Source organism: Anomalospiza imberbis, chromosome 2 (genome assembly GCF_031753505.1).
Source record: "Anomalospiza imberbis isolate Cuckoo-Finch-1a 21T00152 chromosome 2, ASM3175350v1, whole genome shotgun sequence".
Lineage (NCBI taxonomy): Eukaryota > Metazoa > Chordata > Aves > Passeriformes > Viduidae > Anomalospiza > Anomalospiza imberbis.
The window spans coordinates 15,748,522-15,764,189 of NC_089682.1; the positions used below are offsets into that span (position 1 = coordinate 15,748,522).

General features: G+C 42.6%; 1 protein-coding gene across 8 annotated transcripts in view; it reads left to right on the forward strand.

Moving 5' to 3' along the window:
* Positions 1-6,561: 6,561 nt before the first annotated feature.
* The window catches only part of MAP3K15 (mitogen-activated protein kinase kinase kinase 15), an 82,862-nt gene continuing 73,755 nt past the window's right edge, over positions 6,562-15,668 (forward strand). Inside the window, exons 1-3 of one of the 8 annotated variants that reach the window (XM_068179933.1) lie at positions 14,269-14,415; positions 14,493-14,738; positions 14,848-15,029. In XM_068179933.1, the coding sequence (XP_068036034.1) occupies positions 14,993-15,029 (37 nt within the window). In that variant the 5' untranslated portion in view covers positions 14,269-14,415; positions 14,493-14,738; positions 14,848-14,992. The other 7 variants (XM_068179935.1, XM_068179931.1, XM_068179932.1 and 4 more) reach the window with 7 other exon arrangements.

Sequence of the window (15,668 nt, forward strand, 5' to 3'; positions counted from 1 at the left end):
ACTGCTTTAACAAGGAGAAGTGCAGGTGCAACTGAAGAATTCCTACTGAAGTTTTACTAAATTTCCATATTTGCTTAAGTATATGAAACTTTCATTAGTACCTATTACAAAAGTGAATATTGACATAAGAGGTAACTTTGGGGTTTTTTTATTTGTCTCTTTAAAGTAGCTCTTGCCTCCTCAGGACTCCTTTGCTGTTCACAGTCCCAGCTGGTAACAGCAAAACCCTTGTGATTACAAATATTTAAAATGTTTTCAAACAGCACTGACAGCTTTGTTTTTGCCAGGCTTCTAAGCCCCATGTATCCTCATTTATCTCGCATCTACAGCAATATAAAAATCAGCTAATTGTCAATAAAAATGAATATATTCTAGTCCTCTCCATTGTTTTTACAATAGGAGTGTAACCAGGTTGTCTTCCCTGCCACAGACACAATTTTGTTGGGCTTTTATTAATCAGTAGACACAAATGCTTGACTGGAATAAAAATTAATAGTCAGGTAGCCTTTACCATGAATGTTTCTTCAATGAGAAAAAACTTGAGAACAGCTAAAAGTGACAATATTTTCTTAAAGTGAGATGAAAAACACTGAGCCATGACACATAAAGAAATCTACATACTTTGATCAAGCTGAAAACAATAAAATTTATCAGTCTTGGTAAGAATATTTAATCTTGTGCCCAAGCAAACTTTTAAACCAGACCTTTTGAAGCTGCTGCTTGTAAGTAGCTGCTTCTTATTCCCTAGTGAAATGTGTATTTCTCACCTTCAGGACCTGCTGAATTGGAGAGGACTGCAGAGGAGAAAACATCATGCCAAGATGCTGTATGAATGGAGAAATCTAAGGCTTATATTGTTATTTATTAACATCTAGTACTTGAATACAAATACTCAGAATTTTATAGACAGTCAGATGAAGACTCCTCCTAAGCTGAAAGTTTTCTTTTTCCCCAGGTTTTCTGGAGGTTTTCTCTAACTTTAGACATCTTAATAAGGGTGCAGAAATTTCAAGGTCCAAGGGAGGTCTTTCTGAATAGGGGCCGGCTTTGGTTTTCTCCCATCTGAAATATAAAATCTAGAAGTTATTTGAAATATGTTGAAAACTGGAGATAAGGGGTTTTCTGTTTGAATAATTGGTTAAAAACTGTATTTTAGAGAACTTGAGTTAACTTCTGGCTCTAAGCTGGCTGTTTGCTCCTCAGTTCATGAACTGAGTGGGAAAGTCCAGAGAGCCATAGGTACCTAAATCAGAATAAAGTTTTTAACCAGATTTTATAAATGCATGTGCCCAGGTCTTGTGTCATTGATATGATCTAGCTGTCTGATAGAAATAAATGCCAGCTATCAGACACAGAGAAAGTGTGAGTTCTGCTTTGACAGAGATTCAGGAAAAGTTCAGTGGGTTTTTTTTCCTTCACTTTGCTATGTTATTTACTGGTGGTCTATTGGTTTGGTTTATTTTATTATTTCAAATGCAGGCATTCCTCTCTAACTGAATTCTGGTTTTATGAAAGCTATTGAGAATGCCTGCATACTTTTTTCACTGCTACCTTGCATTCCTTAGTCATCCCTGCTCCCAAAGTCTTGACATTTAACTAGTCAAAATCCAAAAGTAAGAATTTTTGATTAGGGTGCCAGATGTACTGAAAACTAAAGATTAGGAATTTGGAGTCAAAGCCAATTCTGAATAGATCACACTGCTCTGTGTGCATGTGAGCACACAAGGCATATCTATAAAGTTGTTGTTCTCCAAGGCAGGCGGAGAGCAAAGAAAGAGAGCGATCCCCCTTTGACTAACCTTGTCTGGAACATGGGATGTCACTCTGCACTTCATTTGCCCTTGCAAATGGTGATGAGGAGCAGATGCTCTGTGCAACAAACATGCTTCTCTGTGAAAAACGGTGGGTCTGAACAGAAAGCTGTGCTAGGGATGATATTCTTAAATATTCTTAGCAGTCACTTTCTTTGCCTTCATTCTTTATCAGGCCAAATGAGCTTGTGAGGTGTCACGCTGCCCACTGAGGTAAAAGCAAGAGGAATCCCCGAGATCTTTGAACCCAGTTCCAGTGATGATCTGGTGGCCAAGGTATTTTGACTTCACATGACACTGAGACGTCCAAGTTTTCCCCTTGCAAAAGAAATGTGCTTTGCTGCAAGTCAACTTTTAAAGCATTGTAGCATTTTTAAGTCATCTTAATGAAGTTTTGCTTCAAGAATTATCCCTGTTGCTTAGATTCCATTTATACAGAGTTAGTATTTTTAATCTGACTTTTGAGCAAATCCAAGCAGTTTATTAGGGAGAATTATTTGTAGGGAGAATTCACAGAATTTTATTGAATAGCTAGTAAAGTTTCTGCATAATGACTTTGAAAATTAAAACATCTTTTGTCTGGATTCATACTTCAGAAAAAAAAAAAGTTCCTATTCAGTAAAGAAATCAACTATTTCCTTGTCATCACATGACAACAGTAGCTGTAGGGTTACCTGGAGACCTGCTCACTGTGAATGAAAATAAATGGGGTAGCACACTAGCAGCAGTAACACCAAAAATCCACTAACAAAATGTTTGCTTGGAATAGTTTAAACACCACAACTTGCATTATCATGTGGAAAGTTGGTACAGGAAACAATCTGGACATCAAAATATTTTCCTTAACGCCTGATATTCACAATACAGAAAAAAAATCTCACATCTAGGGTATAGAATCCAAGCTTTCAGGATGCATATTCCTGCAAGGCAGTTGTCACCCTGATGGAGCTCCTTGGGGAAGCTTGTCCAGGATGCTGCTGCTTGCCTGAGCTATGGCTCTCTTCTGGGACACAAGGGCAGGGGAGATGTGGCCATGGCTAAGACTGTGCCCATAACTGAGGTGGTCAATGCCAAGTGCCTGTGGATGGACTCCTAGGCACCTCTGCAGCAGGTGTGATGGATGCCCTGGACACTGTGCTGGTGGACATCCTTCAGCAAATACTGCCAGGACATGGCCAGGTGGATTTGCACCTCAGTGGAACAGCTCAAATCTGCAGGCTCCCCATGGACCTGGACATCTTCTGGCTTATTTGTACTTACCTGAGCCAAGAGAGCTTGGCTTTCCCTTACTCTGCATAAATGGGAGGAGTCTCTTTATAGGTGAAAATGTCAGAGAGCAATGAAATTGCAGACTAACCTTTATGATTGTTCTAATCTGTGTTTTCTTAAAAAAAAAAAAAAAGGGAGGCTGTAGCTGTATATGCATTAGGGGAAAGGTGGCACATTTGCCTGTGGAGTCAAACTTTATATAAATTTACAGTTTGAAATTTTGAAATTTATATACCTTTACATTTTGAACTGAAAGTGTTTAGCCCTGGGGAAAAAAAAAAAAAAAAGAAGGAATCACTTCCCTTAGCTCAGTTATGCTACTCAGGGATTTACAAAATGAAGGAAAAAAAAGTGGTTTCAAGGACATCTATTTTCTTTGAGAAGTGGTAATTAATATTCTGCACTTAGTGGATTTGACAGGTGCAAAGTGCTGACTGAGAAAATTGTACCATCATCTTTACAGTTCTGTACAAGAGCAAATGTTGACTTCACAAATTGTCTTGGTTTTGTTAGGCTGGGTTCTATGTAAAGGCAGAAAGTCTTGGAAAGTGATATGGAAGCTGAATATTAATTTCTAGCCTGGACTTGTAAATAAATAGGCAACTCCAGGGGCAGAGTGGCTCTTTCTATAACCTTATTCTTGGACACTTTTCCAACAAGAGGAAAGAGTGTTGCATGACTTACCTTTTTTTCTTCTACATTTAACACTTTTTGGCTTGCACAGAAACAGTTCAAATACCCCACAGTCTGAATCTCCTATTTATTCTCACTCAGGTGACTTGCAAAATCTGAAGATACTGTTTCTCACTGGAAATGTCAGGCACTGAGTCACAGTTTCTCAAGACAGTCACAGCCTGTAAAATGGACCTTCTTCATTTAAAAATGGTCCTTGTGTCTAGCTTGAAAGAAAGCATACAAACTCTGAACAAGTTGCACCTGGTTAAACTACTGAAAATCAATCATAGATGGTTAGGAAAAATGTCCAAGGAAAGTGAGGATATTGTTTGAAAGACAAAATTAGGAAATGGGGAAAATATAATTTTCTTATTTATCATCATGTAAAACATCTAAGAAACTGCCACTCTGTTTCAAGACCAAGAGACAGACCTCTCAACAGGTAATTTAAAGAAGTAACAAATGATAAAATCTGCAAAATAAAACCTGAAGACATGTCTTAGACCTAGAACAACCTAAATTTTTATAATCTCTGGAAGGCACAAAAGCTTATTTACTATGCCTCAGTGGCATCCCACTAAGCAATCCCAGCCTATTTGTTGAAAATTGACACTAAAACAATTTTCAAGATTACAGAAAGCACCACACCATGCATATATTGTTCTAAACACATTTAATTGCAATTTGGTTTTTTTGCATGTTAGTTGCTAAAAGCCCGAAAATGATCTTGAATAAGAGAAAAGCTTTCCTGTGCAAATAATCGCTTAACTTTGACAGCATTTGCTTTTCAGTTTTAATAACAGCTGTTCAAACAAACTTCTTTATAATTCAAAAAGTACAAAGTAGGATTGGTATTGGGGAGGATCATAAATTTATGTGCTAGTGCTTTTTATTGATGGAAGGCTCAATGTGCATACGATCTTCTAAATGCAGACTTTGATTTTTCTCCTATTATATCAGGTAAGTGGTGCATTACTGGATTGAAGGCTGATAGACTTGGTGTGTCACACAATAGCTTACTCTTGCCTAAAGGGGAAAGCTGCCAGGAATGGAGGGGATCTCTGATGGTCACATCATTCCTCCAAAGTCTCATATTCCAGTGCTTCTGTCAAAAAAGCACATACACATTCCCAACCTGTGGACCAAGTCCAGAGGTTTATTTGCCCCAAACTCTCCAAAATGAGAAATAGGTTTACCTGTTAAATTATTTATCCACATTCTCTCTAAAATTCTTATGAGCCACTAAGCAAACATGAATACTGCACAGCACTATGCTAATCCTCATGTTGGAGTGTTTCTTAGAAATACTGGCTACTGCAATTCTTATTAACAATCCCTGGTGGCACAGAGATCAGACCCTGGGTTTGAGGCAGACTTGGTTTATTTCAGCTTGAGCTGCTGGACAGGGACTCTGGATAAAGAAATCCCCATGCCTTCATACCCTCACAGTCTGTGCACAAGATCTTCACGTGCCCTATGTGCACCTCTTGATCCAGTAGAAATTTCTGGCCGACGATCTTCCAACACCTCATTGGATTCTTTATCCATGTCCACGTGGACAGGCCATTAGGCCATAAAGCCACTCATCTTTCAGCTTGGTGCAGCCTTGAGACCCTCTTTTGTGTTACTGGGTACGTAGGTCTCAGCCCTCGTCTGGAAGTGTCCAGTCTTTCTCTGCTTCCTCCCCTGCTGAGCCAGCATGCTGACAAAGGGAGCTCATTTCAAGTTCACCTATAGTGCTTTGCGCAGGGCCTATTCGTGCTAACTTGTAAGCGAGTTACAATTAAACTTAAGCCTTTGCATTTCTCATATTCTATAAGCAAATCTATTTTAATCCCAAACAGACAGACACCTAGAGAGGAAAATACCATGCTGTAAGCCTTTGATTATGGCTTTTGTTGTATTACTTCATTGAAAGGATGGTGAGGCATTGTAATAGGCTGCCCAGGGTAGTTGTTGAGTCACCATCCCTGGAGGTGTCCCGGTGTGGGTGTGGCACTTGGGGATATGGTTTAGTGCTGAACGTGGTGGTGCTGGTTTAACAGCTGGCCTCCATGACATTAGAGGTCTTTTCCAACCTCAACAGTTGTCTGTTTCTAAGATTACAGCATGGGGTAAAATCATTGATAGCCACATAGTCTTCACACTGCAGCAAAAGGTGAAGACTCTTTGTCTAAAACCTCAACTGTCACTATGAGTGGAAAATAAAATCAAAAAGCTTTCCAGATAGGTTTACTATTTCAAACACAAATTTACAGGAGGACTGTGCTTTTCCACTGTTCCCTTGATCTCTAGTTGGTTGTGGTCTCTGTAGGGTGACTTTTGACAGCTGGGGCACAAGGCTGAGATATTAGGTTATCCAGGCACATGCACCAGCGCCTGGACCAGTAGCAGTGCCAAACCCCAGGCTGCTATCGGCAGTGTAGCTAATAAGAAAAACGTGTTAAAAAAAAATCAAAAGTAATTTTGTTCTTATAAAGAAGCCAGGAATTGCCACAGAGTTACTAGAAGCTGATTTTTGTCATGATCGTGGGAGATTACTAAGAAAAGAGAAGGAAGTTAAGGATGAACTACTACCGAAACTTCTGACACAGTCTAAATGTGGTCAAAGTCGTGTAAACGACGGGATGGGGGATTCAGTAGCGGAGAAGCTGCGATGGAGCAGAGGGAAGACAAACGGGCAGCAGCTGCTTTCGCGGCACGGCAGCGGAGCCGCGGGCGGTGCGCGGGGGCGCTGCTGCCGGCGAGGGGCGGGCAGGGCAAGTGATAAACGGGGCGCGATCGCCCCGACGGCGCCGCTCCCTCTCACAGCCGCCGAGGTCGCGGACGGGAGCGGGCGCATTGTCCCGGGAAGGCGCGGCGGGGTGGAGCCGGACTCCGCGCTGGGCTCCCCGGGCCCTCTCGTTCGGGGAGGGCGGTGCCCTGCTGAGCCGAGCCCCGCTCCGTGCCGGCCGCTTTCAACACGCCTCGTCCCGTCTCCGTGCCCGCCCGCCCAGGAGCGGAGAGAAGCGCGGACGGAAGGGCCGGCACGAGGAGGGAGGGAGCCGCCTCGCCGGGCTTTGCCCAGCTGTTCGCGATGGGACGCGGCCCCGCCTGAGCACCTGCCGGCAGCCCCCGCTCCCCTCATCCCCCGACGCCGCTATGGAGAGCCCCGCGAGCGGCAGCGCGGCCGCGGAGCCGGCGCCCCCCGGCGCGGAGCCGGAGCTGGCGGCCGCGGGCCCGGCCGAGGCGGAGGCGGCGGAGGTGGGCTCGGCAGCCCCGCGGCCGCGCTGCCTGCGGGCCGTGTACGTGCTGAACGACCCGCCCAAGGCGGGCGCCGGGGCGCGGAGCCCCGAGGCCGGGGCGCGGCAGTGCCTGCTGCGGGCCTGCGAGGCCGAGGGAGCCCAGCTCAGCACCGTCAACTTCGGCGAGCTGGACTTCGGCGAGACGGCGGTGCTGGACGCCTTCTACGACGCGGGTGAGCGGGCCGGGCTGAGGCGGGACGCGGGGCGGGGGCTCAGGCCCGAGCCTGCCCCGCGCCGCCTTCCCGGGTCGTGCAGGGACACGGCTGGCAGGGACGGGGAGCGCTCGGGGAAGAGGGGGAGCGGGGCTCTTGGCAAGGGGTGTGGGGACCGGGAGATGGGTGCGAAGGGATCCTCATTAAATGCGTCCAGCGCAGGGGGCACGAGAAGGTGAAAGAAAAAAGTTAAGGCTCTTACAGGAGTTCATTGAGTCGCCACGGTGCGCTGCCCCAGCAGAACTGAACTGTGGATCCTACAGTACCAACCGAGTCTTGAGGAATAGCCGAGCTCCTGCTGGGGTGCTTTGCTAAGAGCCCTCTTCCAGCTCCCAGCCTGATGGGCAGCTTAGAGCGAGACACAGCGCGAAGACACGCCAGCCTCTGATGTGGCTTGGCCGGGGGCTTCATGTTCACCACTCTCACTCCAGACTGGACAGTGAAATCGTACGTGAACAAAGTGATCCTGTATTGCTCTGAACAAGGGCCCTGAGGACGACTTGTGGGTATTGCCCACCCTGTTCAGGTTCCATCTGGTGACTGGTGTCTGTCTGATGGTTCAAAAGAATGCTGCTGTCCCTTCTCCACTCAAGAACACCTGGCTGGTTTGGCATATGGCAGAGTATTGTGAGCTTTTTGAGCACATATTGGAAGCCTCTGAGCCAATAGGTATTATAAACTAATCAAGGTGAGTATGTGGACATTTTGCTGGCATGCAGACAAAGTTTTTTTTTCTCCTATCTGTATGAGCCAGCATAAGGAAATGCCAGAAATTCACAGACTCTAAAGATGGAAAGTACTCTTTAAGTCCATCTTTCACAAGAACTTTGTTTTGCTCATGAGATGTGTTAAAGAATATTTCCTAAAACTTTAGTCTTATTCTAAATTCTCATGTGACATTTCATCCCAATAAGTCACCCAAATATTGAGGAACCTCACATCCTTTTTTGTCAGTTTTTTTTTCCCAGACAGGGGTTTTTGTTATGTCTCTGCTAGCAAGGTTGACAAGTTTGTAATGTATTCTTTGTGTATCTTAGTACACAAACACACGTAGCAATTTCTTTTATAGCCATTTTGAAGGTAAGAATAATGTACTCATCAACACAAAATTATTCCTCTGTTTCTAATAGTGCTGTTAATGTATTAGACACACACCTGCTGTGCATTGTACTTAGAGTCTGAAACAGCTATTTAAAAGGGGTTCTTAAATTACTGCATTCTGAAGTGAGTGCCTCTTCTCTAGAAATGTGTCCTAACTTTGCAGACTTTTGATTCAAGTCATCTTGTCAGACCAAGATAATTTTATCACTGATTAATACCACTTTGTCATAGTAAGGTGTTTTTTACTGGATACACCTTCAACACTGTTATATCCAGTTTTTTTTCAGTTGAAAAGTAATTGAATAGTCCATAATCTGGAATTCTTCCAAATGAGACTTAAACATGGTCTTTCTGTGGATTTCTTTCCTGTACCAACAATTTGAAATCAGCCATGGGGACAACTTCTTAGCTTGTGTAATGTATGCCTGGGATTGCTGGCATCAATTCACTTCTTAAGAAGAACACCATTAAGAATAAACTTTAATGTGAACACTCCTATGGGTCATGATGAACTTCATTTTAGGAAGTTCCCATGTGTTTACTTTAAAAAGAAAAAAATCCGACGAGTTTTATTGCTGCCTGGGTAAGATATTAAGCAGGTGTTTCCCACACTGAAGATATCTCTTACAGTATATTTTTACTTTCTGTAGCTGAGGGGCAGAACCTTGAAAAGCAATTCCTCTTGCTTTGTAACGAGTGGTGGGGTCTCTAAGAGGTGCTAGCCTGTTGCCATCTCTTGGTTTACTAGTGGAACCGTCTATTAACCATCTATTAATGCTTAATGACTGAGCAACAAAGACCAAAAGACCATCTCATTGTGAGTAGTATGGCTCTTTGTTAAAAATTTTATCTATTAGCCTTTTTCCCTGACCGTGCCTGAAATTATAGCCTTTACTAAGCCATTAGACAGCCCCCTCCAAAGTAGTTTATTTACCTTACTTAGTATGAATCTATAAGTACCTTTTGTGACAAAATCAGCAAACTTTAAGGACAGAGTGCAACAAAGAACTTCAACAGAAACCTCTTTCCTGTCTGCAGGCAGGTTTTCTGGTGGATGTTTTTTCAGTAGAGCACTGAGAAAAGTGTTGCAAACCCACTTAAATTCCATAATCAGAGTATATGTGTTTTTTTCCTTGAGTGTAGTCATTACTGACTTCCCATCATTTGAAATCTTATCATGAATGCAAGCATGACTTGTGCTTTTATTTAGATATTGCAGACCTGCAGGTAATGCAGGGTGACCCTGATCTTAAGAAATCACTCAGCTTTCGAAGATTTTGCTTTGCTAAAGGAGAACTACAGCACTTTTGAGAGTAAACTGAAAAGTTGTGAAATAAGAACTTGGTAAAAGAAAAATAAGATTCCTTTGTTCAGTGTGGGCTAGAAACAAGCTGTCAGCAAAGTAGTTTTCCAAAAATGGGCAATGATACCTACCTAATAGAGGACAAACAAGGATACTTGCATACATTGACTGTATCTCTGGGAAGAAAGAAAGGTAATATTTTTAAACTAAAACCGGGCACAACAGTGAGAAGCTTTTTTGCAGAAAATAAAAGTAATTTTCCCTAGGAACAGTGAGCCTTGGAGCTAACTGAGAATTTTTAGAATTCTTCAGAATTATCCCATGAAGAAAATCAAGCTATAGGCACTATAGTGCATTCATAAACAGTTTGGGAGACACAGCGAAAAGGTGAGTGTGACTTGGCTGTAGTGATGTTACAGGTAGAATGATTCATAGCTGCAAAGGATCTTTCTGTTCTGAATGCACTAAGAAAGCAAACATGATGTCAAAGTCAAATGTTTGACCTGTACAAAGTCAAGGAAGGGTGCAGGTTGTTACAGGTTGTCTATCTAACAGATGTTAGATAGAAAAAATGTAGCTTTTCCTTGTCTGCTCAAAAATTTATCAAATCTTAGTGCCTGAAGTGCCAGGCAATAGGGTTTGGCTACAGTGTTAAGTGAAGGAGTGTACAAAGTACAGTTACACAGGTTTTGGGTGTTCCCATTTTGGTTTATGAAATCCTGTCTCTGTAGCTGATCATACTTTTCCCTCATGAGGGATGTGCAGCAATCTGTTTTTAGACTTGGGATACTTCTTTAACCATTTGACCACAGCATTTAGAAATTATACAGTCAGCAGGATGAAAATCAGCTGAAAGGAAGACAAGCTAGAGAGTGAGTGGTATACTGAGAAATAGAGCTAAATGCTGACCTGAGAAAAGTAAGTATTCCTCTGACAATCCAGGAAACTGTCAGATAATTTGTGAGTATAGGGGAATATTTTTAAGTCTGTTTCTGCTGTTTTGCTATATATTAACTTCTCTAATCAATATCCTGTGTGATAAGGCAGCTCCAAAATGCATGGTCTAATACCTGTCTCTGCACACGTCTTCATCCAGAGCCAAGACTTGAGAGTGAGCCCAAAGAGAGACTGAAACACGGATCCTCCTTACTTCTGTACCATTGTTGAACCACTCTTAACCCTAATTTCTTGTCCCTGAAACTCTTTTTCTTCATGTTACACTGTGAAAGGGGTAGGAGGAAATATATTTGCTGAATCCTAATTTTTAGGCTCTGGTACCTGCCAGGGGAATCATTGTTTCCTGTGACTCAGCTGCCTGCCCTGGAACCCTCTGCCCTCAAAAGACCAGTGTTCCCACTTCAGAATTGGCAGGGATTCTTCAACCTCTTCAGCCTGAAGGCTGAGTGCATCAGGTGCAATAAACACTTGTCACTGCTTTAGGATAATATACGTCGTGGTAACCAGTGTAGCTTAGCTGGAGGCATGGCTTCCCTTGCTGATCCTGCTCCAGGGAGTGAAGTCTTTGACAGGAATGACAGGTGAGGGCAATAACTTTTAAACAAACTTCATCATACCTTCCTGCTGCAGTTTATCTTTGCCCCTGGGTGTGACAGTGGGCAGTGGTGGAGTTAAGGGTTAGTGGTCTGATGCTTACTTCAGCAGGCAGGGTTTGCTCTTTTTCTGAGGAATACTTAAAATCTTTTCTTTCCTTTCTTCTCCCACACAGGTCACTCAATGGCTAGGGGGGTATTTGCTTTAAATCTAAAGATATATAGATATATACCACAGAATACAAAAGTACAAAGAGGAACAAACCAACCATCTTCAGAACAGGAAGGTGGTGGATGAGAGGCTGGGCTGTGTACTGTGCTGCTTTATTAAAACAGCAGAGCTGTTGGGACCTGGTCTTTTATCTCTGTGTGGTGCTGCACATCTAGAGCAACTTCAGGTGTCTTCAGCAAAGCTCTGCATTGTGACATCAAACCAAATATTCTGATAACAAAGCCCTTTAATATACCAGTGTTGTAGTCCTTTTATATCCAAGTGTGTGAGGCTGGTTTTAAATGACAGTAACAACCATAAGGTCTATATGTTACTGTCATGAAACAGTTTAGGTTGGCAGGGACCTTAAAGATCATCCAGTTTTGACCCCTCTGACATGGACAGGGACACCTTTCACTAAACCAGGTTGCTCAAAGCCCTGTCCAGACTGGCTTTGAATATTCCAGGGATGGGGTATCCACAACCTCTCTTGGTAATCTGTTTGTGTCTAACTATCCTCACAGTAATCTAAATCAGCCCTCTTTCATCTTAAAGCCATTCACTACAGGCCTTTGTAAAAGGTCCCTCTCATGTTTTCTTGAAGCCCCCTTTAGGTACTGCAAGGTGCTATAAGATCTTACCAGAGCATTTTCTTCTCCAGGTGAAACAGCCCCATCTTCCTGGGAGATGTGTTCCAGCCCTCTGTTCATCTTCATATTCCTCCTCTTGAACCTCTCAAACAGGTCCCCACCTTTCTTATGCTGGAAACCCCAGAGCTGGATGCAGCATTCCAGGTGGGGTCTCACAAAAGCAGAGTAGAGGGGGAGAATCCCCTCCCTCGACTTGCAAGCCATGCTGCTTTTGATGAAGTACAGGACACAGTTAGATTGATGATCTCAGAGGTCTTTTCCAACCTAGTTAATGAATTCTGTGATTGATTGATTGATTGATTCTGTAATTCATGCACCTTCATCTTCCTTAGACGGTTTCAAACCTCATGTTCTGGATGAAACACAACACAAACGGTGAGTTTCTGGGGTTTTTTAAACTTACTCTGCAAGTAATATTGCTCACCGTGTGATTATAAGTCATATTGAGTCTCACTGAATAGACTTAGAAGCTTTTACATCCATTACAAATTACGTCAAAAATTTGAACGTGTAAGATTATTCTGAAGAGAGGCACAACTGCATCTATTGAACTGCCTTAGTTCTGAAGACCAATTATTGTCACATGGCTCTTGAAAATGCTGCAGTTAAAGTGAGTTTTGGTTGTTTGTTTTTAATATTGTTTAATTAATTTTTTTAAAATAAAGCTTGCAACACTTTTCTGGAATTCTTCATATCAGTGAATGTTCTTCTGATAGGAGGAAAGAACTGTGCTGGCTATACATACCAGTCTGCAAATTTGAAAGGTCCTTTTATTTATTTATTTATTTTAAAGAATTATATGCAAATGTATTTTTCATGTAGTCCCTAAGTTGCTGTGTGTAGCATGTTCTTCGTAGGTGTAAGAATTGTTTCTGTTAGACCTGCAGTCTCAAAATTAGGTTAAACAAAAATAAAGGAAGTGTTTGCTTATGTGGGTTAATTACATCGCTTTCATTTCCATCCTTCATAAAATAGGCAAACTAAGGTAGATATGTGGTAGCTCATATTATGTTCTGTAGTCATGCTCTTCTTTTATCAGTGTAAGCATACATTGCTTTTTTAATTGTTAAATTACACTTGCACATGCTTGTTAAAAGGTAAGTAATATTCCTGGTTTGCCTTGAGGTCAAGCTCTTCTGGCTTGTAAGGACTTGTGCAAAACCTAGTTGAGAACTCAAGATGTTTTGGTTTCCTCAAGATGGACTTGTGTCAGAGAAGACAAGAGAAGGCCCTTGGCCAGGAACAAGAAGTAGGATACAGTGATTATGTGCATGAATATTATTTGATTTATTGCTAATTCAATGTCTAAATACTTCTGTAATGCAATATGTAAATAACTATCATATATTAAGACAGATAATAGTGCAATAGGGTCATGGTCTCTCCAGTTATGAGCTTCAGTGAGACCGCCTTGCTTTCTAAAGTAGGAGTTTAGGTGTGGCTAGGTCCACTTAGTCTCAGATTTTGTCAACAGTTTATGCCTAAAGGCTTATAATATAAGCAGGTTTGGCTAGAAAAGTACAAGTCAACAGTCTTTAGCCTTGGAGAGTTCACCTCCAAAGCAACAAAGCACCCATGTAGCTGCTTTTGGATTTTATCTCCACATGTTACTGGATCTTAGTGTTTTTCACTCACTATCATAAAGTCAGTGTTTCCTATCTTTAGGCTGCAGGCTTCCATGCTGGGAGGGGGCTCCACCTGGAAGCTGCTTGCAACACCAGGAGACCAGCTGGCATAGTCTCTGCCAGCATTTTATACCCTTCTGCAGGCCAACGTGCACCAAAGTCAGTCCTGAATATCTTGGCTTCCTCATCTCTGGAGTGCATTAAGGAGTGCATTCAGACACTCCTGCAATACTCACCTGGTGTTCCATTCCTAGGAACAAACCTCATTGCCATCAGGGATTGCAGGAAGGGAGAGGGTGTGGGGCTGTGTGGAGAGGTCACATGCAATGGCCCAACCATCTTTTGTCAGCATCATCTCAAATTCAAACTCTGACTGCAAACCTGTGTTCTGGAGATACTCAGGGCATGCTGCTACTTCCATGCATGTGGAGGACCAGCTGCAAGGGTGTTATGTGGCTAACATTTGGCAGCAAGGATGCATGTAGGGTCTTTCTCAGGAGGGCCTCAATGTGGTTTGGCACTTGCAGGTGAAATCTGTGCACGCAGTAGGCTCTGGTTGCCATGCACTTCAGCAGCAGGGCTATGAATTGCTTTAGCCTCAGGCTACCTTTGAACAGCAGCAAGGGTGCCTGAGGCTGAGCCAAGAGAGGGCTTGCAGCTGTTGCTTTGTCCTGCCCCCTGGCACAAGCTGGATATAAACAGCGTAGCGTCTGTGTCGGCTGAGGTCAGGGGGATTCAACGAGCAGCCAGTGGGTCAAACGTGTCTCACAGTAGAATTTCACCCGACCTGTCTTCGTTCAGAAGTGCTGCAAATATCTTCACCTATTCCTGGGAGGTTGGGCTGGTTGTAGAAACGTGCCAGGAGCAAAAATTGCATCACTGTTCTCTGCAAGGAGAAGACATGAATTCTGACACAAGTTCTGGATCACTGTGTTATGGTAAACCACTCATGCTTTTTTTATCCTTCATAGTACTCAGCCTGATGAGGTCAGTGATTCTGCTGTGGTGTTCAGGGTGGTGGAATTGAAACTTCTCAGATATTCTTTGGTAATACTTCAGAGCATTTAAAGTTTTGTCTAAGTCAGTAGTTCAACAGCTATTACGTCTTGGAGCGCAAAGCCCAGTGGGATTCACGACTTTAAAATGTGTACCCCAGCTTTTATTACATTGAAGGCATATGATCCCAGCCTTGGTTAGCATAGTCTTTCTTTAACTGCAGTGGGCTCTGATGACAGGCGGAAATCTGAAATGTAATGAAACAGTAATGGCACTGTTAGGACTACATCCCCGGCCTTCTGCTGATGTGGGATGGTACAGCTAAATCCAGCAGTAAGGGAAGTACTCCAGTTTATCACAGCAGAACTTATAGCTCTGTCTATTGTAGTATATACTGCTTTTATGGCTAAATTCTGTTTAAAAAGTCTTCAATATCTCCTTAAAGCAAAACACAAGGAGAAGAATCTTGAAGTGCTTTTTAACTCTGTTTTAATATAATATTTTTTTGTGTGTGTATTATTATGGAGGGAAATATGTCTGGATTCTTTGCATTTTGTGGGTTTTTTTTCTGTTCAGTAAAACAACCCTTCATGCACAGAACAGTAGCTCAACCACGGGTGGTCAAGGGCCTCTCAACAATTTCAAAAGTGTTTATCACATGATAGATGTTTATTACATGATTTCTCAAGCTTCTGAAGTGTATGCCAAAAATGCAGTAGTTCTGGAAAACAAACAAACTTCCATGTAAATCAGCGTGATAATGAGCTTTCTCTAAAATTCTTTAGTTTCCTGCTGGTGCTGGCAGTGCTTTCCATGAATAATGGTACTTTGATGCCTCCAGGCATCAAAGTCAAAACCAGTGGTAGAATCTATGAAACTGATTGTGGGGAAAATAACAGGGAAGTTACTTTTTTAAACTTGGGGTAGTGAATTATTTGCCACTTGATTGCTGTCCTTTCTCCCTTCTTCCCTTTAAATTTT